This window comes from Taeniopygia guttata, chromosome 3 (assembly GCF_048771995.1).
Source record: "Taeniopygia guttata chromosome 3, bTaeGut7.mat, whole genome shotgun sequence".
NCBI lineage: Eukaryota > Metazoa > Chordata > Aves > Passeriformes > Estrildidae > Taeniopygia > Taeniopygia guttata.
Window position 1 is genome coordinate 280,798 of NC_133027.1, and position 24,767 is coordinate 305,564.

Below are 24,767 nucleotides of genomic sequence, written 5' to 3' on the forward strand. Positions count from 1 at the left end.
CTGCATGGTGTTACACTGCCTGTGTCACACCACCATTCTACAGGCTGTCACCCAGTGGACATGCAGCCTCTCCAAAAGCACTCCGACAATTCTGGCTAAACAACACACTGCAGGACAGACCTAAGTACAAATTCCCACCAGGAAACTCCCCAGGCAGTAGATCAGCAGTTTACAAAACCACAGAAGTATGACAGGAGTCAGGATACTTTGAGTAGAAACAGCACTTCTCTGGATACAGTCACTGTGATTGGAAAAGCAGTCTCAGCCCATCGAGTCCAGCCACTCCCCCAGCACTGCCAAGGCCACCACTAACCCATTCCACACAGTGCCACATCCACACTGTTTTTAAATTCCTCCAGGGATGGGGATTGCACCCTGCCCTGGTCAGCCTGTGCCAAGGCTGGACATACCTTTAAGGAAGGAGTTTTCCTTAATACCCAACCTGAACCTCCCGTGGTCCATCCTGAAGTCATTTCCACTTGTCCTGTCCCTGTTCCCTGGGAGCAGAGCCCCACCCTCACCTGGCTGCACCTTCCCTGTCAGGGAGTTGTTGAGAGTGAGAAGGTCCCCCCTGAGACTCCTTTCTGCAAGCTGAGGCCCTTTCCCAGCTCCCTCAGCCCCTCCTGGTGCTTTAGCCCTTTCCCAGCTCCATTCCCTTCTCTGGACACACTCCAGTCCCTCAATATCGGTCTTGTTGGGAGGGGCCCAGAGCTGCCCCCAGGATTTGAGGTGCAGTCCCACCAGTGTCAAGTATCCCAGAGGGAAAGAGGCATCATTCTACCTATTTAATGCCACCAGAAATGAATACAGATTGCCTAATGCAAGACCAAAGTGAGTGCTCAGTTTCACCTGGTGCTTCAAAACAAACAAGCAATCCAGTGGAGTCCAAGAGCTCAGTCATACTGAGCTGGTCTATGGAAGGAGGAAGAGGCAATGATTCTTCATCCCTAACTCCCAAAGGGAAACAGAAACAGCACAGCAAAATAAATAAGGGATTGTGGAAGAAACACCAATATCTATAAATAAGCCCATTCAGACAGTTCATCAGGAAGGTCCCAGTAACTGCACTGGGGCAGTAAGTTCAGATGAGCGCCAGCAGTGTGAAACTCCAAGGAAAGAGTGAAAACCAGACAGGACAAACTCCATGTGAGCTACTCCCAGTCTGCTATAGCCCATCCTGTTCTTCTGTGATACTTTCACTTGGCAGAGAGATCTTCAAATCACTGCAGATAACATTGATCACACAGGAGGGGTTGAAAGATCAGTACACTGAACAGAAAATGACATAAAAACTGGTACACAGTGGAAGCTCCAGTCTTGGAAACAATCCCCAAAGCCACAAGAAATACTAATGAAAAGTGATTATTTCATGTTTTTTAATAATACTGGAGAAAACAGGCAATGACATGAGCAAACATCATATTTTAAACAGGATGATGAACACCTGATCTTGACACACATCTATAAATGGCAAAGCTGACTGCCATAAGATGTCAGACGTAAAAATGGCTGCAAGATGAGATTATCGGAAATTTTGAAATGGAATAAGAGTATTTGGGTACACTATTTATGGGATGTTTGGGGGAACTTCCAAAAGTATGCAAAAAGAACGATCAAGACAAGTGTCAAGCCAAGCCCTTAGCCTTGTCACCATCACCTATACTGTCTTTTTGTTAAACTATTTTCCAAACTATTCTCCGTGCCAATGTGCTTCTCAATCTCTGTGCATGTGCACAGGCAAGCACTCACATCTGCAAGCAACTTTCACACCAGACAAGCCAGAGAGCTAGGACAAGAGGTCTTGGGGTCGGATTTTGCAGAGACAGAGGGCCTGGGAGAAAGGTACTAGACACCTGAAATGGGATTTTTTCTGAGCACTGATAAACAGGCTACAGCATTCCTGTCATCCATGTCACCATGGGATGCTTGATTGCCATGTTTTCATGGCTAACCCACGTCTGGCTGTGCCTCTGCCTATCAGGATTTGCCATGCAGCCTCCCTGCAGGCAGGATGTGGAGTCAGAGTCAGCACACAGCCTCTCCCCTCTGCTGGCCCAGCAGGAAGCCTCTCCCCAAGCCCAAGCTCCACCAAAGCTGTGGCAGCTGTCAGGATACCGCGATGGCTGCCTGGGCTTCCCAAGACAGAGGGCTGACAAGGGAAGGCTTTGGTGCTGCTGCAGAGCATGGCATTTTTAGAACAGCTCTGTAAGGAATGCACAGAGAACTCCGTCCCTCAGCTGCAGATAGGCCAGCACCTCCAGCCCCCCAGGAGCTCTGGAGAGTAGCAGCCAGCCACCTCTGCTCCAGCCACTGCTGCAAGGAGTGAGTGCCAGCTGTCCATCACAGCCTGTGAGCAAGGACACAAGGGGGCTGTGACAAAAGCTTAACCCCCTCTGCACCCTGAAGTGCCCCTCAGCTCATTCTGGCACATCCCAAGGGTTCAGTTCTTTCAGGGAGCCCCCACATGAGCCAATAAAAACGTTAAAAGGCCCCACATACTCCCTTCTTCTTCATACCTTCCCTGTGCTCAAAGAATGCTATAAAAACTACAGCATGGCATTAGTTTTCTCCACCAACTGGAAAAAAAAAAAACAGATCCATTGTCAAAGCCTGTCAGGGAGCTGGCAGCCCTCTAAGTGCCAGCTTGCTTGGAGGACTGGTGCTTATCTTTTACTACCTAAGCAAGTTTCTTTCCAGTCACAACAGAGGCTGAGAAGAATCAGCCTCCAGAATCCCAGAATCCAAACACTCAGTCTGTTAGCATTTTTTTTCCAAGAATCCTGCACTCTGTTCCCTTGAAGAAATGTAAATCCAGAGGTACAAAAGTCATGCCTTCAAATGAAAAATTATTCAAGCAACTGAGACTCCCCCTAGAAGTGAGAAGACGACAAAGAGATAAAGATGCAGCAGACCTAGTGTTTCACTTCCTGTCTGAGTTCAGGTCCTCATGAATCACAACTTTTTTCTTAACATTTAAATGTTCCAGCATAGATTGAGAGCATCTGTAAGCCTGAGCACTGAAATCCAACTGTAACATCCAGCCATCAGCACCTGAGGCATTCCAAACCAAATGACAGACAGATCTTCCAAAGAAAAAAGAGAACCAAACTAACAGCAGTGTGCTGCCTAAATGAATTTTCTGAACTTCCAGTATCCAATGAAGAACAACAAGACTGGACTCACATGCACAGGTGCACACTGTCTCAAACTCTGCTCCCTGAGTTCTGCTCCCGACCTGACACCCAGGGCCACAGGGAACTCCACCCATCACGCTGTCATAGTCTACACCACTGTAAGGGAAGCTGTGACAGGCTGCAGCTTTCAGCTGAGGGTAAAAAACCCCAGACAGAAAAACAATAATTATTCCACATGGCAACCACTGCACGCACAGCCACACTGACACATGAGGCATGTGCCCAGAGACAAGGCAGAAAGAACATCTTGATCTCAGCAGTCACTGAAGTGGGGCAGAAATGGAAAGTGCAGCAGGGGAAAGTCCAGCAGCTGATCCTCAGATGAGTCAGTAACACATGAACCACAGAACAACAATCAGCCACAAGGTCACCGATGGCTATCAGGAACCGAAATGTCACCTTCAGCCACCCCAAAAATGCCCCTCAACACTTCAGAATCCGTGAGACAGGTGCCCAGCCCCTGTGCCTGCTGTCAGTGCAGGACAGCACGGGATAAGTTTCCAGATGATGGACAGGACAAGAGCAGGGCTGAAAGAACAGCATAATGTCCTCCCACTGCTCTTGAGCAGCCTGACATATTCTCTGGGAAAAGGTAAAAGTATTTTAGCAGAGATCAGCACTCATTCTCCCATTTTTCCCTCTTCTGCTCCAAGTGCCAGGCTGAAGAGCGCAGGAGCACTGGATGAGAGCAGCACCGCTCTGAGCAGGCTGAACAGGCAGCCAGGCCCAGGCCTGCTGGGCCTCTGCCCTCTGCACCCTGACAGACACACCCCGAAAAGGGGACCTGCTTGTGTCCACACACCCAACATGGACTCCTTCTCTCTAAAGCACACCACAAAGATGTCAACAAAGTACTTCTTATAAAGCCTTGGCTTACACAGTCACATGGTGTTCTCCTCCCCAGAAGACGTACAGAAAGAAACTTGCTCAACAGACAGCCACCACACACAGCAAACCCAAGGACATCACCATCTAGGAAGGGCTGAGCCTCTCCTACTCATGAGCTTGCCAAGCCAAACACCATAACGCTGGGCTGAAAATAAGGATTCTGCTGCAGCATTGCACAACTCTTCCTACAGTTATGTGTCATCCATGTAGCTTCCAGCAGGGACAGCAGGCACTAAGCTCTCAGTTTCAGGGTCACCACCAGCCAGCTTCAGGAGGCTAAACCTGACCTGCTAATGTGGTGCTGCAATCCTGCTCTATTAGGAAGTTTCTATTCCTAGGAGGCACAGCAGATAATTCTCAAGATACTTGGACAACCCAAGAACAGTAAGTTATGCATGCATGCTGCCTGCAAGAAGGAAATGGAAATGTCATGTTACAGCAGGGCAGCAGAAACAGAGGGGTTGGTTTTTCAGAGAGAGCAAGCAGAAGAGAGCCAGGCGAGCACAGGCTGGGAGATCCCACCAGCCCTGGGACCACCCTACCCGCACGCTGTGGGGCCTTGCCTGTGCTTCAGCCATGGGACAAGATACTCTGTGAAGCCTCACCAGTGTGCTGGTCAGGAGAGCAACCAAAGATGTGGGCACAATTCCAGAGCCAGATTCAGCTCTGGGAATAAGGCAGCACAGTCCACAACACTGCAGGAACCACAGGTACTTCTCCATGTTCCACAAAAAAATGGAATTTGAGGAACATAAGCGTTTTCTATCTTGTTAAAAAGAGTTCCTAGTTAAAAATGTCACAGAAGCATTTGATTTTAATAAAACTACTCTGAACTTTCACAGTAATTACACTCTTTGCACTACAGAAGCTCCCTGTTTGTAGGAAGAATTACAATCAATGAACTCAACACTCAATCCTTTTTTACTTCTGAAATTTAAGCAGGAATAGAATAGAGAATACAGAACAGCCAGCTGGAAGGGATCGCCACAGATTTCCTGGTTGCACTGGTCAACCCAATCAGGGCTGGCCCATGTCACAGCATGTTGGGCATTGTCCAATGCCTCAAACACAGAGACGCCTGGGGCACCGACCTCCTCTCCAGGAAGCCTGGGGCAGGTGTGACCCTTCTCGGTAGGGAAATGCTCTCTCTTGTCCAGCCTGAGCCTCCCCAGATGAAGCTTGGAGCTGTTCCCTGGTGTCCTGGCCCTGGATCCCAGGGAGACGACCTATAGAGGGAGTATCTGCTCTCATGAACATCTGGTCCTGCTGTGTGTAACAGCCAGGATGGGGCTCTGTGCCGTCCCATCCTGCTCCCGCACGGAGGTTTGCCCTCCACGCCAGGGCACATGCTCACTCCAGCCGAGATGCTGCGAGCAGCAGCCGGATCCCTTTGGTCCCTTTCCGCAGGGCTGCGCTGCACCGCTGCTGCCCCTCCCAGCCTTGCTCCAGCAGCGTTTCCCGTGAGAAGCAGCGGATTTTGGTTTGCGGCCGTGGCTCGGCCCCGTCCCGGCGCTGCCGGAGCCCCGCCCGGGCCCGAGGGTGCGGCCGCCTCGGGGCGTGGCCAGGGCGGGCCGCAGCCAATGGCAGCCGCCGGCGGTGATGTAACGCTCCGCGCCGACTGCCATTGGTTGGCGAGGCCGAGCAGCGGCCCCGCCCCGCCCGCCTGGCCCCACCCCGCGGTGCCCCGGGACCGGCCCCGGTTCTTGTCCCGGTCCCGGTCCCGGTCCCGGCTCCGGACGGGCCGCGGGGCGCCAGGGAGGGCCTGAGGCCGCTTTGCCCGAACCGGGAGCAGGCAGCCAGGGCGTGCAGGGACGGCACGGCCAGCGCAGGCCGTCCTGCCCCCCGCCACCGTTCCGGGACCGGCGGCGCGGGCACCGTCCCGCCGAAAGCTGCTCGTTTCGATCAGCAGGCACCGACATCCCCGGCTCACAGCCAGCCCGCCCCTCCCTGCTCAAGGGCCTGCCTGCACAGCTCCACCTCTGCTGCAGCGAGTGCATCACTCATGGATGGTAAAACAATCTTGGAAAAAAAAAAAAAAAAAAAAAAAGCGAGGCCACTATATTTCAACACCTACACCGGAGTACGCGCTCGGAGCAAGCAGGAAAGAATGTCACACATGGGAAGTACCAGAGCACAGGCAGAACATACTGTCTCAACCATGTGTGTGCACCCATTCCTCTCCAGTTTATCATGTCTCATTGTTTCCACGGTGCCACCTCATCCCACATCCAGCAGATACTGCCATAATAAAAGATCGGGATTGCATCACTGGGGAAAGGTCCTTTTCCACAGAGCAACACCATCACTCTGAGAGCGGCTAACACACTGCACAGACAGGAATAACCAGCACGGACTGAGCTGTCACACCTCCCCAGGAAAAAGGGCACTCTGCTCTGGGACACCCAGCAAAGCTGTGACAGCAAATACATTTCAGGGTAGGAAGCTGCAGTGCGAGAGTTTACTCCGGAGAGCAGATCAGCCCAAATGATTCTGACAGCAAAGAGAGCCTGATATCATGCAGTTCAGGGAACAAAAGCCTCTCCACAAGCTGGGGGCTCACTGAGACACAAACTCACATGCGAAACCTAGAGACACAGCAGGATTTCACTGCAGGGTCAGCTGCAGCTGAGGCTGCTCCAGGCAGACACAAGTCTGTGCAGTCTTGCCAAGTGAAGGCTCACCCAGCTCACTCAACAATAATGTGTCCTGTGGCCCAATGCCCATCCCTCAGCCTGTGGTGGCAGACAGACCTCTGACCTTCACAGTGGCAACCTGAAGCCATAAGACAATCATTTAGCCATGCCGAAATTTCAATTCATTTAATTTGTCTGCTGAGGGGGGACTGAAATCCAAAGAAAATGCTAGAGCCTCCCAAATCTTACTTGTCATGTAGGAGAGCACAGAAAACCTTGTGTCTCTTTGTGTCAAAATGATCAGTACTAAATAAAACGCATTGAAGAGACAACACAAACAAACCAATTTTGTTCTCCAGCGTATACCCCTTCAGTGCAGAGCAAGAGGTAAAGCACCTCAGGTATGGAATAGACTGTGCAGGACAGAGCCAGACATTCACACTTCTTTAAAAAAGGGAAAAAGGAAACCTTTTTTCCTAGTGCTAAAGCTACATTTGTAACCAATCTGCAGAGCCACACCAGAAAAGGCACAATCTGACCACACCATGCCAGTGTTTGGCTCAAACCATGACAGCTCTCAGGAAACAAATGTGAAGAACTGCAGGGAATCCCTGACATTACTGTGACCTCCAAATTTACATCAGAACAAATGACTCTCTCACCACCACTGGGGTTTGCACTGCCTTTTTTGCAGCGGTGGACAAAGCAGACAAACCCCTGCACTCAGCCCCTGAGTTGGCTGAGAAGAGCCCCATCAGCAGCACTTGTGCTGCAGCGCTGGAGCAGCACATTGTCTGTCTGCCAGCACCTGCCAGGGCTGCACAGCCTGCCCAGCCAGGGGAGAGGCACCGTGCCAGCACAGAGCAGAAACCAGTTTGTGCAGACAGCCCCCAGGAAGAAAAACAGAGCCTAGTGACGAGCAGAAAAAAGGATAGGTCCCAAACACCACGATCTAATCTCCTCGTGCCTTTACGCAGCACGCTGCCAGCACACGCACTGAGGGTGGGTACAGGCAGGCAGGCCAAGGAACGGGCCTGAGTGAGCTGCCTGTGCCATGCCCTGGCTGCAGACAACAAAGCAAAGTGAGCATTGGGAGCTGAGGAGCCCGGTAACTAGCTCGAGTCACTGGCTATCTCGGCAGCAGGTACCATGGACTCCCCAGAGAACACCAAGAACTGCCCAGTCACCGCTCTCCACCGCTCCCAGAGAGAAAGATCTGTGGAAGGCGATGCACACCGGGAGAGCCGAGCCACCCCCTACCCTATAGCAGCAACAGCCGGCCGTCACAGCGGCCGCGGCAGGGTTCGCACCACTGGCTGCACTCCAGCCCGGGCGCTCCGGCCTAAGAACGGCAGCCCTGAGGCTGGAGATGGGCCACCCATCTCCCCGCCTCCCCGGAGCGCGACGGCCCCGCACTGCGGGGCCTAGCTGTCCCAGGAGCAGGCGGCAGGAGGACAGGGGACTGCGGCGGAAGGTGGGGTGGAGGCGGGACGAGCCCCGCCCGGGATCTCCGCAGCCCAGCTCCGGAACCGGCTCCCGGCACTGACCTCCTCGCGCCGCTTCTGCCAGCGGCCGCACGGCGACTCCTCCAGGATCTCGGACTCGTCCTCGCTCTCCTCCTCCTCCTCCTCTGGGGGCGCCGCGGAAGTCACCGGCGCAGACACCGAGGTCATCCCCGGGCCAGACGAGGCGGGCTCCGGCTTGGGGTCGGAGCCGCTGCTGGGCACCTGCTTGGACTCGCCCTCCGACATGCTGCGGTCGCACACCCTGCGGGAGAGGCGCAGTCCGTGAGGCGCGCTGGGGCGCCAGACCAGACCAGGCCAGGCCGGGCCGGGCCGGGCAGGGCCGGGCCCACCGGGCCGGACCGGGCCGCGCCCGCCGGGCCTGTCAGCCGGGGCCGCGCCCCGGGCCTGCCAGCGGCGCCCAATCTAGGCGGTCCCGGGGCGGGGCGGGGGGCGAGGGGGGAGCCGCGCACTTACCGGCCCGCAGCACCGCCCGGTCCCGAGCGCGTCCCCGCTGCAACCGCCGCGCTGCGTAACGCGCCGTGCGGGGCGGGGCCTCTGCCGCGGCCAATCAGCGCCGCGCGCGGCGCGTCAGCGCCCGCCAATGGCCGGCGGGAGGGGCTCCGCGGCGCGGCGCTCGCCAGGGGGCGCCCTGCGCTAAGGGCCGAGAGGGATCCTGACTAGGGCGTGCCAGCCCCGTACAATAACCAATGAGATAGCGAGCCGGGGACATCGGGTCGCTGATTGGTCGGAGGGGCGTGACTCAGCCTATATAAGGTGCTGTGTGCGCAAGGGCCTTTCATACAGAGGGGCAGGGCGATAATTGTGGTAGTTGTGAGCGTGCGCGCCTTTATCTGTGCGAGCGGCCGCCCGCGGCACCGGCTGGCGGCGGCATCGCTGGTTCCAAGTCCGCTGTTCCCCCGGAGGAGCCTCAGTGCAGGTCGAAGCCACCCGCGGGCCGTGTAGGTAGTCCCGGGGCGGAGCGGGCCGCGGTGCCGCTCTGGCCGCGCCTCTATGGTCGGCGCTTCCGGCCGCCGAGCTTCCGGCCGCGCGACTTCCGGTCGCCGCCCGCCGGTGCGAGGTCCCGCCGCCTCCGCAGTCCGCCCGCGCCCCCGGTCCGGTCCGGGCGCCGCCGACCGAGGCCGCCGCGGCCGCAATGGGCGCCTATTTGTCGCAGCCCAACACGGTGAAGAGCTCCGGGGACGGCGCCGGGCTCGGGCCGCGCCCGCTGCACTTCGGGTTCAGCGCCATGCAGGGATGGCGCGTCTCCATGGAGGTGAGGGGGTGAGGCCGGCGGGGCGGCGGCGGTCGCAGCCGCCGCTCCTCGGGGCCCAGCGCCGGCGGGCCCCGACGGCGCCGAGCGGCGAGGAGGTCCGGGGGTCTCGGTCACCCCCTCCCGAGGCCGGGAGGGGCACTTTGCCTCGCCCGGTGCCGCTCCAGCCTTTCCCGATTTCCACACGGCAGCTGCGTGTTCCGGCTCCTGCGTGGAGAGTCCCCCCCGTGTCGCGGGTGACACGTGCGGCTGGATAAATCCCGGCGAGAAGTGAGAAATTCGGGGTGAAAAACGAAGGGAAGGAGCATTTGAGTGAAAGCAAGTGGGAAGTTCTCAGAGAAATTGCCTGATTTTCTCCCCTGAAATGAAGTGTCAGTGTCTTGCTGTGCTTCCTCCCTGTTTTTATTTATTTATAGGAAGATCTGTGGGAAGAATTCTCATGGCAGCTCTCAGTTTCCTGTTGCCAGTGCTGGCTTTGCTGGGCTCATTGTGGGCAGATGAGCTGCCGCTAGACCCACACCTGGCTGAGGATCCAGGGTTTGCCTGCATCTCCCCAGTGCAGGAGGCTGCAGGAACTGCTCTTAGAGCTCTTGGTTGGTGTGAGGGCAGTGTGGGGCTGCTGCCCTGCAGGTCTGTGAGCTTCAGACCCCCTGTGAGTGCCAGTCATGTGCTGCTTTGTTTGCCCTTCTGGGCAGCCAGTAAACAGCTGGATTGGGTAGGGATTAATCCTGGTGCCTGCAGCCACACCAGATACATCTCTCAGTTTGCTTCGTTTGCTGTGGGTGGTTTGGAGAGGATGTCTCGTTCAGGCTGTCAGACATTGAAGTTTTGCTGGTCTAGGTCCATAAGTGATTTTGTCAGACACTTCACTGCTTCTTGGAGTGCGACAGAAGTCCTACAGGTGACAAATCGGTGACCTGAGGTGGTTCCTCCTCTCTGTGTGTGCAGCCCTGGGCTCTGGTCCTCAGGGTGGAAGATGCAGAACTGATGCTTGTGCTCCCGAGAGTCTCTCAGAGAACGTGAGTGGAACTGGCTGGTAGTGCCTGAGCTATTCCGAGCTGGGAGCACAGGGACATTGCTGGAGCACTGAGTGTGACCTCAAAGGGATTAACGTGTGTGTAAGCAGCTCTGGCATCCCCTTTGCTCCGAGCTGGGATGTGTGAGGGAGCCAGGCTGGATGAGGGAGAGCAGAGTGACCCTGATTTATGGTGCTGGTGAGTTCACTCAACCCTCCCACAGCTGGGACAGGGCTCTGGTTCCCTCAATTGGGGCTGCAGCTGTGCAGAGACTGGGCAAGGCCCCAAGCTGCAGATGTGGGTTCTGCACTACCCAGCATCTCTGGTTTATCCCTGCTGGCAGAGGCAGCACGAAGGCCATCAGTGTGGATGTGGTTTAGTTGAGTTATCCCAAGAAACAAGCAGATGGCAGGAGTTGAACATGCTGCAGATTGCTTCTTCTTCTGATGGGAGAGAAATGTGTGTTTTACACACAGCTGAGCAGTCAGTTTTCTTGCATTCCAGCACTCTGTGTTCTGCTCTCTCTTATCTTGTTTTGTTTTTTTATTCTCTTCGTGTTCAGTTGCACTTTTGCTCTTCTGCAAGGCTTGAGAAAGTCCTGAGCAAATATTTGTGCTTAAGACTGTGGTTCTGTGTGTGTTGGTGAAGCCAGTCAGAGGGTGCACCTGGTAAGGTACAGCTATTTTGGGTGTAAAAGAGCTTTTTGTCACTTTGTACTTGGGTTTTGGGAGCCTTCAAGTGAGGTGGGTGTACAGGGCTCTGAAGAAATACTGTAGCTTAGTCCAGAGTGGTTACTTTGGGAGTAAGGAAATGTTTGGGGCAGATGAGGGACCCCAAGGATATGGATACAAAAAAAAAATAAAAAAATTGTATTAGGTATGAGAAGCAACAAAGAAAAGGGCTGAAGTCAGTTTTATTGTCCAGAGGAGTGCTCTGGGATATAGTGGGAGGCACAGGATGTGGTTGGTTGGGGCTTCTCCAAACTTTGCTCCTGCTTTGCCTGTACCCCCACAGTGAGACACCAGTGTGCAGCTTCATTCCTTTCCCAGGCTTAGAACAAAAGCCCTTGCTGCAAAAACTGAGAGTTTGGTTTAAAATGTGGAGATTTGTTACATGAGCTCTCAGGTTAATTTATTAATTTGCTTGCTCATTTCAGCTGAATTGGGTGTTTGATGTTCCAGACACAGATTTTCCCCGCTGATACAGTAACCACTCTGGTGACCGGGGAGGGATCCCTAAGGCTGGGTAGTTGGAGCAGACTTTTGGAGCCCTTGTGAGCTCTTCAGCACACGAGATCACAGTGAGAGGACAGTCAGTGCAGCTCCTGAGCAGGGCTGGGCTGCACGCTGCCCTGGTGGTGTTGGCAGTGCCAGGACCTGCCTCTGCCCTGCAGAGCCACCAGCCCTGGTGCTGGGAGCAGGGCAGAGTGAGCCCTGGGGCGGGTGGGAACTGAGCCCTCCCCCTGCCCATCTGCCCCTGGGCTGGGGCTCAGTGCGGGGACACATCAGGACAGGCTCAGAGGGGGCTCAGCAAGGGCAGCACAGACTATTTTTGGTGCTAGTGCTGGGTTTCCTCCACAGCAGCATTTGCATCTCTTTCATTACACTGCTGTTTGGTCACCTGGGGCTTATCCCAATTATTGTGTTGGGGGTTCACTGTCTCACTGGCTTCTGTGAATGCTCAGAAAAGTGAGCACTAAAATGCTGCTTCTTGGTTTATCTCTGTTTTCATTTGCTCTCTCCAGTGAGGGCTGGGGAAATTTCCTGCATTGCCATTCAGTCATTACTCGTTTTGAACTCAGATGGTCACTTGCTGGTTCAGAAGCTCTTTTCATCCCAGTGCCAGCAGTTCCAGTGCAATGAGTGCTACATAAACCCAGAGCCTCACTGCTCCTGTTTCCTGAGCAAAGAACAAAGTTCTCTTTTCCAGAAAACTGGAGTTCTGGAGAGCAAAGAGACCTTATCCAAGGAGTTGTACCCCAAAAAAAGAGAGAGAGCTCAGTGGTTGCTGGGCTGTGATCTAGTTCTGTGTGTGTAAATTTTGGAATGTTGCTGGCAGCAAGGACACATCCAGATATTTGAGACTGCTGTCTTGGAGTAAGCCCAATGTTTTGTGGCAATTGTAGCACATTGAAGGTGATGAACCACAGAAAAGATCACGTTGTTGAACATACTGCAGGATACATGTTCTTCCTGACCACAGGAGTGTGGGATGTCAGGTGGTGAGGGCTGGATTGAAGGAATGTCTGGGGGTTAGCTGGGCAGAGGAAAGGCCTAGGAGAAAGGTTAAGCCTGGCCATCTGTTCCAGGCTCTGTGTTGCAATAGCCAAGGTGGGTTTGCTTGCCCATGGGGAAGGAGTTGAGGCTGTAAAAATAACGGGGATGCTTTCCTCAAAGCTGGCTGCTCCACAGAGACCTTGTGGAGAGAAGGGCTGTGCACTGCTTATGGCTTGTGGTGGTGTTGACCTTTGTGCTTTGCCCAGCGATGGGAAAGGAGCTGGGGAGGGGTCTGGAGCATGAGTCTGAGCAGTGGCTGAGGGAGCTGGGGAAGGTTCAGCCTGGAGAAAAGGAGGATCAGGAGGACCTTCTCACTCTCTGCAGCTCCTTGAGGGGAGGAGGGAGGGTGCAGCCAGCAGGGGGTCACACTTGTCTCCCAGGAATCAATGGACAGAAGAAGAGGAAACAATCTCAAGCTGTGCCAAGGCAGGTTCAGGTTGACTATTGTGAGCAATTTCTTCATGGAAAGGTTTGTCCAGCCCTGGCACAGTCTGGCCAGGGCAGGGGTGGAGTCCCCATCCCTAGAAGGTTTAAAAGCAGTGTGGTTGTGGCTCTTTGGGGGTGTGGGACAGTACTTTGGGTTGGCAGTGCTGGGGCACTGGTTGGGCTCAGTGGTCTCAGAGGGCTTTTCCAACCCCAACAATTTTGTGTTCCTATGATTTTCCGTGGGTCTAATGCAATCTCTGTCATTTCAGACCTTTGCTCTCTCTTTCAGGATGCCCACAACTGCATTCCTGAGCTGGACAGTGAAACAGCCATGTTCTCTGTCTACGATGGACACGGAGGTAACTGCGTCCACTCTGCTCTGTCCAGTCCTTCAGTGTGACCCCTCTGGGCTGCTGGGCATCCATCTGTGGTTAGGAATTCTGCTCCTGGATGGAAGCATTGTATTTCACAGATACCATCAACAGAGGTTCTGAACCTCGTAGGGGTCCTAGGAGGAAGGTCAGGGTTTGATCGGAAATTGAAATCAGATTTGTATTCCATTTTTTATACCTTTTGAGAATGGCTGTTTTTATGGTGGATAAGCTGGGCAGGAGAGTCACAGAAGAAAAAGTGGCAAGAAAAATCACCTGGGATTGACTCTAGGCAGTGTGTTCTAGTGGTTGCCCAAGGAAAGAGGGAAAATCAAAACAGGCAGATCCATTCCCTGTAAGGGTTCTTTAAACTGGAGTTTGCAGTCATTCCATCCTGGAGACATGGTGGAGTCTTCTGGATGTGCTAACCCTTCACAAATTTGTCTGATTGTATTTTAAGAAGGTTTCTGTGTTTGGTGACTGTTTACACTGTGTCTTTTGCACAGAATAATTTGAAAAATATATGGTTAAATCTGCTGCCTGATAATTTCACTGCAGTATCCATTAAACAAGGAATGAGTGAATAATCACTCTGGTAGTACTTTTCCCTTTTTTGGACTCTCTGTCTTTTTTTTTTTTTTTTCCAGTCAAGAGGAGTCCAAAGCTTCTCTCTGCGTGTATGACTGAATATTGCTATTAAATATTAGTGCTAACATTATTACAGAATTTGCTCTGGCAATATAATGTAAGAGCTCAAGATCCTGCTGTTAAATCTTGCAACTTATTTTAGTTTTGATCATCCTGAGTGATCCATCATGTTTTACTGACCTCTTTTCCTGCTAATTTATGTAGATGTTGAACAGCATAACTTTTCAAAGAGCTCTCCCAATGGCTATCCCCCATTCTGAAAACTGCTCCTATCTAACCTCCCTGCTTTTCTTGTGGCAGCTTAGTATGGAAAAGGTTTGATGGTTGGTTTGAAAGCTCTTTGAAAATCTGTATGCAGCAGATGAACTGAACTGCCTGTTTCCTCCTGCTCATTGGCTCTGTAACAGTGGCCAGTTTGTGACTGGCATCGCTGCGTTTGTAGCAAGTAGCTCTTCCAAAGATGTCATCTCACTCTGAAGAATGTATTCCATATCCTGAAATGACTTTTTTCCTGAACTTCATCTCAGAGTGTGCAGAGACCCATGTGGAGCAGTCACTGATATCCTGGAGGGTATCTTTGAGAACATGGGCATGATGTGTTGGTGCTGCGAGGCATGGAATGACAAGCAAATGGGATGTAGGGATCAGGAGTTGCTCACCTCAAAACAGTGTGTGTGTGTCAGGCAAAAGTAAAGATAAGGAGCATGGGTCAAGAATGAAGAGTATCAAAACATCTGTTCTCCTCTGAGCTCAGGGTGTTGGTTTCTCAGCTGCCAAGGTCTTACACCATGTGTTGGGTTTTAGAGAGACTTTGGGCACATGACATTCCTGTTAGTACAGGACACCAAGTATTGTGTTTAGGGTTCTTAAATACAACAGGGAAGATTTTAGGTAGACATTAAGGAAAGGCATGGGATGGCAAAGCACTGGTATGAGTTTCTAACTCATATTTTAGATGTCTAGTGATTGAATCTCTACAGCTCTCCCTGGACAAACCATATCAGGAAGGACATGGATATAGCTGAATCTGAATTAGAACAGCTTTTGCCCATCCCCTGCTATTGTGTGATTTTTTTTGATGCATTAGTTCTTGAGTTTGAAGCAATTACTCTTACTTATGTAATAGTAAGTTTTTGGGTGGGAACCTTGCTAAGCTTTATTGGCTGGCAGTACAGAAACTGAATTTAGCTTCTCTTGTATACCTTGCTCATCTCTCACCCTGAAACACTCCAGTAAGCTTCCTGCTCCAGATAGGTTGGGAAATGTTTTTATTACTGTGTTATTTGAAAAAGGGTATGGAGAGTTTTTTACCTATTAGCATTTTCCATTTCATTGATCAGTTTTTCTCTTATGTTTTCCTCTTGTGGACAAGCCTTCCAGTGTTTGAAAGATGCTGCTGGGCCAGTTTTCTGTCTTCCCCAGCTCCACTTTTTATGTGCTCTGGCCTCCCTGCTTCCAGATTCTGGAGGATGACATTTGGGCACTCTGCCCCTTGAGTTGGGGGCAGGGAGTGTTTGCTCAGTCCCTATTGCTGTCTACTTGTGCTTTAGCCTTTATTTTAATAATGTGTCTTCATTGACATCTATCTCACATTGCTTGTGTGCCTTGAGATTTATTTCTCTCTCTTTGCTATTTGCCTTTTCACTGTGTTTAAAAAATTGTTTTAAACTTCTCCCGATTCAAGGGCTTCCTGCCTTTTACTCTTCCAGTCCATTCCCTGGTTCCACGAGAGGTGGGCAAGTGGCTGGCTGGTGCTTAGCTGCCCCCTGGGGTTAAGCCACAGCAGTCCTTCTTTGGCACCCACCACGGGGTTGGAGCAGTAATGGACAGAGCACGTCAGAGGGGATTCACGTCTGTTGGCAGCTGCAGGTCACAGTGCTGCCTCATGTTCCCAGGATCAGTTTACCTGACCCACACCATGCTCTTTTCTGTGCTGTAGCTGTTGGAGGCTGGTGTTGGTTCCTGCTGTTTGCTGGGCTCTGCAGTGATTAGTAGTGTTTGACCAAGAGATCTGTTATTCAAATGCTGCCCTGAAGCCTCCGCTGACACTTGGCCTCTGCACTGAGGACATCACTGTCCTTCAGGTTCTCTCATGGAGACAACTAACAGTTTTTCACCTCCCTCCAAGAGGTGTTTTTGGAGAAAACATAGAATGGCCAAGGCCTCACAAGCCTCACAGGCAAAACCTTCTTCCTAATGTCCCCTCTAACACTGCCCTCTGTCAATGTGGAGCCATTCCCCCTTGTCCTGTCACTCTAGGCCCTTGCCAGAGGTCCTCTCCAGTGTTCCCAGGTCAGACCCAGTCTCTTTGTTCCCTGCACCAAAGAATGTTTTGCAGCATGGTGTAGCAGCAGCCATTTGGCTGTTTCTGTTCTCTGTCAATGGCCACTTGATCCCTTCTCTGCAGGTACATTGGAAAAGTCCCTTGTCTTTCTCCCAGATCTCCCCACTTCTTTGCTTCCCACTATGTTCCCTTTGCTGAACTGATGGCTGGCTGCTGCTTTCCTCTCGCCTCCCTTGCTCCCCATTCCTTCTCAGAGCTTTGCTCCTGCCTGCACAGCTCTTCCTGATGCCCAGCTGCCCCCACAGTCTCTGTTGGGCTCAGAGAAGGGCAGGGAAGTTGGGATGTGTGGTAGGAAGCTCAGGAGTTGTGTGGCTGGTCCATCCTGTGAAAAACCCTCCTGCAGCCAAAGGAAAAGGAGCCCATGTGGCTCTGGTTGTACCTACAGGAAAGCCTCAGGTGCAGGTAGGCTCTGGCTTGCTGTGCCCAGCCACCCACACTGCTACTTCTTTGTACTGGGACGGGAATGATTGGTCCAGCCCAGCCTCAAGATGTTCCTGGACCCTGCAGTGGGACCCTCCACCTGCCTGTACTTGCCCTGCTCCTCTCCCTCTTTCTGTCAATAATTTCATTTGTTTCTCAGTTTCTGGCTCTAAGTTTTCTTCTTTGTGAGGTGTGAGCCATGTCCACGTTCCAGTGTCCTACACTGTTCTTTTCTCATGTAAAAACCTCAATGACTAGTGTGATCTCTTAAAACTCACACTAGTTTAGTTTATCTTTCTTGCCGTGTTCAAGATAAACTACAGAAATTCATCATCCCTCAATGTTTACTCTTCCTTCTCTCTTAATAGCACCTTCAGGATCTAAACAAATTCCCCCTTTGCCCTGTTCCATACCTGACAGCATTACTTACCAAGCTGGGAGAGTTTCTGGCTTTTCAAAATCTCTCAGCTGCTCTAGAGTGAGCACTTGACTTGGTCATCTGTCTCTCAGTACTGGTTATCCCCTGTGCTCTCAGCACAGCTGCTGTTTATCTTGCTGTGCTCTTTCCTGTACCAAGTGACTGCCCTATCTCCTGAGAGCTTCATCCCAGTCTCTGGGATCTCATTGCCCTTCGTCTGGCACGGTCACGAGGAGACAGAACACTTTTTATGTGCTCACTGCATATTGGTAATGCTCTAATAGAACCTACAGTGAGCAAAAGCTTCCCTTTCCTTCTGCTTTCACTGACATGTGAAATTAAAGATTTCCAGGTAGGCTGGACCTAAAGAGTTGGCCTAAGCTTCCTCTCAGGAAGTTCACAGCATTGGCCAAACCTGGTGGTTTGGAGCTCTGAGGTTTGCCAGGGCTGTCTGCACATCCTACTGGGAAGGTGTAAGCAGGATCCCCACACTCAGCTGCTGTGTCACTGTTCTGTATCTGAAGCCACTCTGGCTTGTGTCCCAGGATTTACCTCAGGAATTCAGCTGCTCAAGAGCAGGTTCTGTCTGGAAGGATGAGCCTCTTTAAATAAATTCTGCTCTTTTTCAGGAGAAGAAGTTGCCCTGTACTGTGCCAAGTACCTCCCTGAGATCATCAAAGACCAGAAGGCCTACAAGGAAGGCCAATTGCAAAAGGTAAGGAGCCACCTCTGCCCTGGACTGAGTAAGTGCCAACACAAAGGAAAGCCCTGTGTCAGTACCCAGCTGGTGTGGGTTGTCCAGGGAGGTGATGGAGTCTCCATTCTTGGAGCTATCCAGAACCTGTCTGGGCATAGTCCTGGGTGTCCCTGCTGGAGCAGGGTGTTGGATCAGGAGAAGCCTGTAGGTCCCTGCCAGCTGCAGCCATGCTGTGATTAGTTAAAGTGTGCAAGCAGGAAGAGACTGGATTGCACAGGATGGCAGGCAGGCATCCTGTAGGGAGGGGGCAGCTGCCCTCTCATGTCTTTGTTCACACACAGGCCCTGGAAGATGCATTCTTGGCCATTGATGCCAAGCTCACCACAGAGGAGGTGATTAAGGAGCTCTCTCAAATGGCTGGGCGGCCACAGGACGATGAAGATGAGAAGGAGAAAGTTGCTGATGAAGATGATGGTAAGTTAGATGCCACTGAACAGACAAGGCTGCAGCTCCTGGACAGGGATGTAGAGCAGCAGGGTCAAGTCTCCTTGGACACGAGGTTTTCTGTCCCAGTTTCTCAGTTAAATTTTGGCTGAGTTGAGCTACTGCCCTTAGCATTGTCCGTGGCTTTGGGCTGGTGCTAGAGGGGGAACCTTTATCCATTTGTAAGCTTAATGCTACAGATAACAAAACAGCCTGTCACCATTTTCTATAGAACTTCCTCCATGGGTTGCAGGGTTCCAGGATATGTCAGGAATTCTGAGCTGGACTCAGTTATGGAAGGGAAATGATGTGGTGGTGTGCAGTGCTCAGCTCTCCCTGGCTGGTGGCAGCCACCAAGTGCAGATAGGAGTGAAGCAGATCCTGGTGTTTTGAGCAATTCTTCTTCCCACAAAGAAGCAAGTGTTCCACCATCAAGTGGCTGCCAGCCCAGGAGGTGTTTCCCAAGGTGGAATCCTGTACTGCTTTTGCTGAGTACCATGTGACCAGCCTTGAGACACATGCAAGGTGATTCTGTCACTTTGAACAATATGTCAATCTGGAAATGCTGAATTTGTTGGGTTTTTTCCTCCAGCTGACAGGGATGAAGGGTGGGTGGGTGGTTGGGTTTTCTTTCTTGTTGTTCTGTATTTTCAGGAGCATTTGGGCTATCTGTATTTTGTTTTTGGGATTAAACAGCAAAGCAAACTATATGCAAGGGGATGTCAGCAGGGAAGCAGTGGTGTTTGGCCCATGGTCACTGGGGAAAATCATCCCACTTTCTGCTTAGCCCATTCGGGAGATGGCCGAAGTTGTGCTCTCACCTGTTGTACCTGTCCAAATGGCATCTGGTGGGGATCCCCTGGGGTGTTTCAGTTGTTCTTGTGTTCCTAGCTGCAGCATTAATGACCAAACCTGCACATGGAAGTGGTGGCTCTGCTTCTCTGCAGCTCCCAAGGAGCTTGTGCTTGGGCAAGTGAGGCTCTACCCCCTGGCCACACACCTGGTGTGCACACTGTGCTATCACCAGCCCTCATGCCTGATGTAAACACTCTGTGGTGCTGTCAGTCGGCCAGGAAGAACCGGGTCTGGGGCAGGGGGCACTGGCAGGCTGTGCTGTCGTCACAACTGTGGCCTTGCTGTTCCCTTCCTGCTCACCTGTAGCATCTGGAGCTGTGGGAGGGCACAGGGCTGGCTGTGTGCTCAGAGTCAGCCTGGGGAGCTCTGCCAGCACCAGAGTCAGCTGGGGCAGCTCAGCACAGCACCCAGTGTGGTGAGTGTCCTGCTCTCTCACCCTCTCTGTCCTTGTCCTCTCCCTCTTCCATTTGCAGTGGATAATGAGGAAGCTGCTCTTCTGCACGAAGAAGCCACAATGACCATCGAGGAGCTTCTCACACGTTACGGACAAAACTGCACCAAGAACCTCAAAGCCAAGTCTGTAGCTGCAGCTGGGGATAACGCTGTGGAGGGGACAGGCAAGCAGCATGATGGGGAGTCAAATATGAATGGAGAGGCTGACCCAGGGGAGCTTCCCGACCACAAGGAGAGGAAGAACGGGAAGCCAGACGAAGAAATCACGGGTATTTCCTCCACCTCAGACAAAGCCAGCGCTGGAGGCAACAGCCCTGCTCTGCAGAAGCCTGAACTAGGCAAAGGTGACGAGGCCGTCACCTCTTCTACTGGGGAGGCCGGGCCCTCCTGCTCCTCTACGGGAAAGCCCCAGCGCACAACCAAATCCAAATTTTTTGAGGACAGTGAGGATGAGTCAGATGAGGTTGAGGAAGAGGAGGAAGACAGTGAGGTAGGAAACAGCACTGGAACAGAGTGGCCTTCTGGCTGGGCAGAATGCATTGCTTATGGTGGTACTTGAGAAGAGCCTCTGGCTCATCCTAGGTGTGTTCCTAGGAGCAGGTGTTTCAGGCTGATCCTTTCAGGCCATCCCATGGGAATGTTTGGGATTCTTGAGCTAACCCCAGAAGACACACACTCATCCTGCAGCCATAGCTGATAGCCCCTGGTCCTGCTGCATGCACCATCCCTTCATCTGCTGCTGTAGTGACACCAGCTGCTCTGGTTGTAGCCATCAAGTGTGGGGGACACATGGCAGGTCACCTCACACCTCTGGGGGCACTGACCATTGGTCCCCAGGATGGAGGGACCAGCAGGGGGACAGCACCAAGGGTCCTGTGTGACTCCTCTGGTATCTCTCCTTTCTTGTAGGAATGTAGTGAGGATGAGGACGGTTACAGCAGTGGAGAGGCAGAGAATGAAGATGATGAAGATGACACGGAAGAAGCAGAGGAGGATGAGGATGAAGAGGAGGAAATGTTGTTACCGGGCATGGAGGGAAAGGAGGAGGTGCGCACCCTGGTTATGTGTTCTGCAGCTTAGCGTGGAGCCAGGGGCACTTGGGAGACTCAGCTAGGGGTTGTTCCTGTTCAGGTGGGGACAGAACACCCTGTGCACTCTGCTGGGGCTGAGGGAGCTGCTGACAGCCTGGGTTTGTGCAAAAGCTGAGGGATGGGCCTGGATGTGGACGGCAGGTTGAGATGGAAGAGGCTGATGCTGCTGCTGGGTGTGAGGTGCTTGGAAGGCAGTGCAGGGGGAGAGCGTGGGGCAGGAATGGGAGGACTCTGCTGGCACCGCTGCTCCATCACGGCTCCTCACTGGGCAGGGCTGTCGCTCTTCAGCCCATGATGGCACAGTCAGGCAGGCCAGGGACCCAGGAAAAGGGGACATGGCTTCCAAGGTGCCAATTTCTCCCTCTGGGGAAATGTCCTGACATGAAGTGAGCATGTGCTCAAGCTGGGCTGGGGTTGGAATTAGCACATTAGAGCAGAGGGAACAGACCTGTGGAACGCCACAGAATCCTGACCCACCACACTGCATGAGACTGGGATGGAGGTGTTGCCTACCCTGTCCTGCAGGGAACACACTCCTGGTGTTTGCCACTTCCCTCAGGCCTTCTCCATTGTTCCATGTGTGTTTGTGGGGTGCGATGCAGCACCCTGGGATCTGGGACACTGCTGGGGCTGTGCAGCTAGCACTGGTTCCCTTAATGGCCTCGCAGGGAGACAGAGGAAGAAATCTCACCGGAATTGTCTCTTGCAGCCTGGCTCAGACAGTGGGACCACGGCTGTGGTGGCGCTCATCCGTGGCAAGCAGCTGATCGTGGCCAACGCCGGGGACTCGCGCTGCGTCGTGTCAGAGGGCGGCAAGGCTGTCGACATGTCCTACGACCACAAGCCAGAGGATGAGGTGGAGCTGGCCAGGATAAAGAATGCTGGTGGCAAGGTCACCATGGACGGAAGGGTGAACGGCGGCCTCAACCTCTCCAGGGCCATCGGTAAGCAGGGAGGGGGGATGCTGGCAGGCCTGGCCTCGGAGCACCAGCCTCAGGAGAGCCAGGCTGACAGCACTGCCAGCCACTGAGGTTGTGGAACAGTTTTTAATGAGATGAGTGAAACCTCTTCAATGTTTGATGGGAGATTTCAGTCTAACTGGAGAAAATGGCCGTGAAACAGTTGAACATCAGTGGAAAGCAGCATCTGATCCATCCCAGGCTGTTATGCTAGTAGCTGGGCTGTCAGAAACCACCTCACGTAAACTGTCCCAAAACCAGACTGCTGCCTCTGGAACAAGACTTTTCCTGCTTACTGGGTTGTTTAGGAATCTTGGTGTGTTGCTTCCTGAGGACCTGGTTTCGTGGCAGTTTGAGCCCATTTATTTATCAGAGTGTGTACAGAAGGACCCAAACCACTGAAATCATTATCTTAGTGTAAAGATATAAAACACTAGGGTGGAAATAAGGGGTTTATCTAGGGAGACACTGGTATTCCCACCTGCTATTTTGTGGTGGCCGTAGAAGTGCCTTCATAAGATGATTCCTGATACGCTGCTAGTCAAAACTGGGGGCCAGTTTACTCAAGGGAACTTTGAATCATAAAATGAACCCTGGAGTGGTTAGTGGTTTGGGTGGGAAAAGGGACCTTAAAGCTCAACCAATTCCAGCCACAGCCATGGGCAGGGACACCTTCATTGGAGCAGGGTGTTCCAGGCCCCATCCAGCCTGGCCTTGAACACTTCCAGGGATAGGGCAGCCGCAGCCTCTTTGGGGGTGAGAGGTGCTGTGTGATGTTGGCCCCAGGAGCCAGGGAAGGGGCACTTGGTTTGGAGTAAAGAGAGGCTGAGCTGGCCAAGACCCCTCTTCCCTGGGCTTGCCAGAGCTTACACCTGGAACGTGCAATGGTTCCTCTGCTTCGTGGCCCACAGCCTGATCCCAGGTTGTGGGAGCACTCACTGATCCCACTGGGAATGCCCTGTGGCAGGGCACAGCACTGCCTGTGCCCAGACATCTTCCTCCCCACCACAGGGGATCACTTCTACAAGCGGAACAAGAACCTCCCTCCAGAAGAGCAGATGATCTCTGCCTTGCCTGACATCAAAGTGCTGACAATAAACGATGACCACGACTTCATGGTCATTGCCTGTGATGGAATCTGGTGAGTGGTGAGGGAGCCGTTGTGCCTCTGGGGCATCACCGCTCCAGGCTTTCTCTGGAGCTGGGCCCGAGGAAGGCCTGTTGGACACTATGGCATGTGTGCTCCCTTTCCCTGCCTGCCTGACCTCTCTGCTCTGCAGGAACGTGATGAGCAGCCAGGAAGTGGTGGATTTCATCCAGTCGAAGATCACCCAAAAGGATGAGAATGGAGTCCTGCGGCCACTCTCCTCCATTGTAGAAGAGGTAAGATGAGCTCTGCTGTCCCCCCAGCAACGTTGCATTTCTGTGTCCCAGCTCAGTGCCTGGCTCTGCCCTCCCACTCCCTCAGATGGGTTCCCTGGGCACTCCAGCCAGTGTCTGACCTCAGGGGTGCTGTCCAGCCCAAGGACTTTCTGCCCACAATCAGAAACCTGGGGGTGCCAAGGCCATCTCTGTCCCTTGTCCGGTGGGAACAGCCTTTGACTCCTCCTGCACGGGTCTGGCCTGGCAGCCCCTGAGCCAGTGTCAGGTGCTGGAACGGGCCCAGTGCCTCAGGGTGCTGTTCCAGTGAGTATCTGTTCTCTCTGCTGACTTGCCCTGTCCCTTCCCAGCTGCTGGATCAGTGCTTGGCTCCAGACACCTCCGGGGATGGCACCGGCTGTGATAACATGACCTGCATCATTATCAGCTTCAAACCCCGTAACACACACCCACCTGCTGAGAGTGGGAAGCGGAAACTAGGGGAGGCAATGGCACCAGCAGAGGAGAACGGTGGGGACAGCACCAAGAAGTCCAAACTGGAGTAGCAGGGCCCACCTGGGGACTGGGCTGTGCTCACCAGACTCTCGTTTCTTACCCATGCTGAACTCAAGACTCCAGGTCTTGTCCTTTTTTTAGCCTTAGCAGAGGCCTTGTTTGTCCGTGTCCTGGTCGGGGGGTGGGGCGGGTCTGGTTAGCAAGGGCATGTCGCACTGTTCATCCGTAACCATTCCAAAGAGGGAGCGAGGACGGAGCCGCGCCCGGGAGCGCTGCACCGCAGAGTCTGTGCTGAGGAAGAGGATGTCCCCCCATTGTCTCCATGTGGTTGTTGCCATTTCTGTGCCTGTGAATTTCTGTTTGGAGGGAAAAACTTTTTCACTGTTGAGGTTTTTTTAATCTGCACCCGATTATTTAAGGCCCTTTCTGGTTTTTTTGTGAAACAATCTGGCGGCGGTGCTGCAGCCACGCTGTGCTCAGTTGTACACTTTCAATCGATACTTTTTTCAAACTAAAAGATCAGAAAATACAGATGTGGTCTTGGTCCTTGGTTCTTTCCTGGAGGTGGAGGTGAGGAAGGTGGGGTGGGGAGGAGAACATTTGTCCCTGTGGTCTTGGATCACTGCAGGGTTTTGGCCTGTGGCTCCGTTTCCCCAGGATGACTCTTCTGAGGTGTCTCACACAGAGTAGACATGAGCCTCTGGAGAAGGTCTGTGTCTGCTCAAGGGAGAGGGGTACCAGGCATGCCCCTGAGCTCACCTGCCTATGGCACCCATAGAGCTGCACCTTCTGTCAAGGTGTGTCAAGAGGCAGCTCCTCCCTGACGCACAGCTTGGACAAAGGCTGTGTCAGTACCTGGAGCTGCTCTGGCAGGAGCGAAGTCTGTGGGCTATACGCGTGAGCTCTCCCTGTGTGGCAGGAAGAGCCCACTGGAAAAGAAGAGCA

General features: G+C 53.0%; 2 protein-coding genes across 4 annotated transcripts in view; one reads left to right on the forward strand and one right to left on the reverse strand.

Annotated features, from left to right (window-relative positions):
• Positions 1-8,833, reverse strand: part of NRBP1 (nuclear receptor binding protein 1) — a 34,116-nt gene extending 25,283 nt beyond the window's left edge. For all 3 annotated transcript variants that reach the window (XM_030269850.4, XM_072926184.1, XM_012572967.5), the window contains exons 1-2: positions 8,695-8,833; positions 8,263-8,482 (exon numbers count right to left, since the gene is read on the reverse strand). In XM_030269850.4, the coding sequence (XP_030125710.1) occupies positions 8,263-8,466 (204 nt within the window). In that variant the 5' untranslated portion in view covers positions 8,467-8,482; positions 8,695-8,833. The remainder of the gene's footprint in view (positions 1-8,262; positions 8,483-8,694) is intronic.
• A 362-nt stretch (positions 8,834-9,195) lies between these two features.
• On the forward strand, positions 9,196-24,351 carry PPM1G (protein phosphatase, Mg2+/Mn2+ dependent 1G). The gene is made up of 10 exons (XM_002190826.7): positions 9,196-9,493; positions 13,498-13,567; positions 18,039-18,124; positions 18,448-18,580; positions 19,918-20,387; positions 20,807-20,944; positions 21,698-21,932; positions 22,959-23,088; positions 23,228-23,330; positions 23,678-24,351. The coding sequence occupies exons 1-10, from the start codon at positions 9,374-9,376 to the stop codon at positions 23,870-23,872; spliced, it is 1,680 nt and encodes a 559-aa protein (XP_002190862.2). The 5' UTR covers positions 9,196-9,373; the 3' UTR covers positions 23,873-24,351.
• Positions 24,352-24,767: the final 416 nt, after the last annotated feature.